This window comes from Ceratina calcarata, unplaced genomic scaffold, assembly GCF_001652005.2.
Source record: "Ceratina calcarata isolate Rehan_Ccalc_2016 unplaced genomic scaffold, ASM165200v1 scaffold156.2, whole genome shotgun sequence".
Lineage (NCBI taxonomy): Eukaryota > Metazoa > Arthropoda > Insecta > Hymenoptera > Apidae > Ceratina > Ceratina calcarata.
In genome coordinates, this window is record NW_017136850.1 from 1 (window position 1) to 1,534 (window position 1,534).

The 1,534-nt window shown below is 31.8% G+C and overlaps 1 protein-coding gene across 1 annotated transcript; it reads right to left on the reverse strand.

Moving 5' to 3' along the window:
* Positions 1–485: 485 nt before the first annotated feature.
* LOC108632480 (uncharacterized) lies at positions 486–1,517 on the reverse strand (the record flags this gene model as incomplete). Its single annotated transcript, XM_026819713.1, has 1 exon — positions 486–1,517. A coding segment is annotated over one exon (486 nt), but the record flags the coding sequence as incomplete, so codon positions are not given.
* Positions 1,518–1,534: the final 17 nt, after the last annotated feature.

Below are 1,534 nucleotides of genomic sequence, written 5' to 3' on the forward strand. Positions count from 1 at the left end.
GCAATTCTCCTTTAGGTCCAATAGTGCAGGAATAATTAAGAAAAAAAAACGAAACTAGGTAAAAATGTAATAATTTAAATCGGTTTTAATTAATTCGTTAATTGTTGGACTTGAAAGAAAATTGTATAGAATCTTAGTTTTAGTTGACGAGTGCAAATTTAGAGCTACAACTTTTGTTTAAAATAGTTATTGCTAGCATCAATAATTAACGAGTTAGTGATAATAAATCGAAATCGACAATACCTGGAAGTGTCACAAAAATTTGATTTTCGATTCTTATAAGTTACTCGTAAATTATCGATGCTAGCGAAAAATGTTGCAAGCAAAAGTTATAGCGGTAGTAGTCTATCACAAATAAGGTGCTCTATTATTTGTAACTCCAATGATTAACGAGTTATTAACAATAAACTGGTACTCTATTAAAAAATCCTATACTGAGGAATCTATATCATACTCATGATGATGATTATTAAGAAAATATTGGATTTGCAAAAAAATTATACAGAACTATATTTGTAGATGGTACCTATAACTTTTGTATAAAACATTTATTGCTAGGCTCAATAATTAACGAGTCTCGATTCAGAATATACAAAAATATAATTTAGAAGACCAGTGATTGAAGTCTTAGCTTTGAAATGACAACTCGTAGTGCTCGGTGGAGTTTCTAGAAGCAGAGATTTTTCCATTTTACTAGAAGTGATTGACACAAAAATATGATACCTATGAAGAATTTGTCTAAAACAGCAGTATCTTCTGTTCTATTAAGCCTGTAAAACCCTACATGTGCACATTTTAAAGCCAAAGTTTCCTACTACAACATATTTCAACCTCAATACACTCATCCATCTAGTACAAATATTCATACGATAATTATCAGAGATTCTTTATTTATAATAATATCTTTAGTTACGAAGAGAAGTTGTATTAAACATATGTTCAGAAAAATTGTGATCAGTCTTTCGAGCACGATAAAAAATATGAACCAGTATTTATTATTTATATTTATAATAAAGAAAATATGTTACAAACTATGATCTGTATTTTTTCAATTTCTTTCCTTTCCGTTTTTGAATTTTCTCGACCCTCTTCCGTTTCCTCAAACTCTCCTTCCTATTTTTCTGCCTCTCCAACTTTTGTTTCTGTTGAAAAACTTTGCTGCCCTTCACTTTCTTCAACGCGATCCTCTTTATTTCTTTCTTTACATCCGTTCCATTATTTTCTATACGCTCTTTCATTGATTTCGATCGTTTCTCCTTTTTTCCTTTTAAAGACATTCCTACGATCTCTTCGCTGTGTCTGGACTCGGTGTCGCTTACTTCATTCTCTGTATTCGAATCTGAGCCTTTGTTATCTCCTATCAGTGCATTCTTCTTCGATAAATCCTGCATATTCAGTTCTACGATGCTAACTGTGTGTCCTTCGGTCTCGTATGAATTTTCAGTGAGTAGTTGTTGTATTTCAGGTATGTCACGGGAGGAGACTAGCTTCTTGTACCGTTCACGAGCCTTCAAAACGTTTATAAGAAAGAATT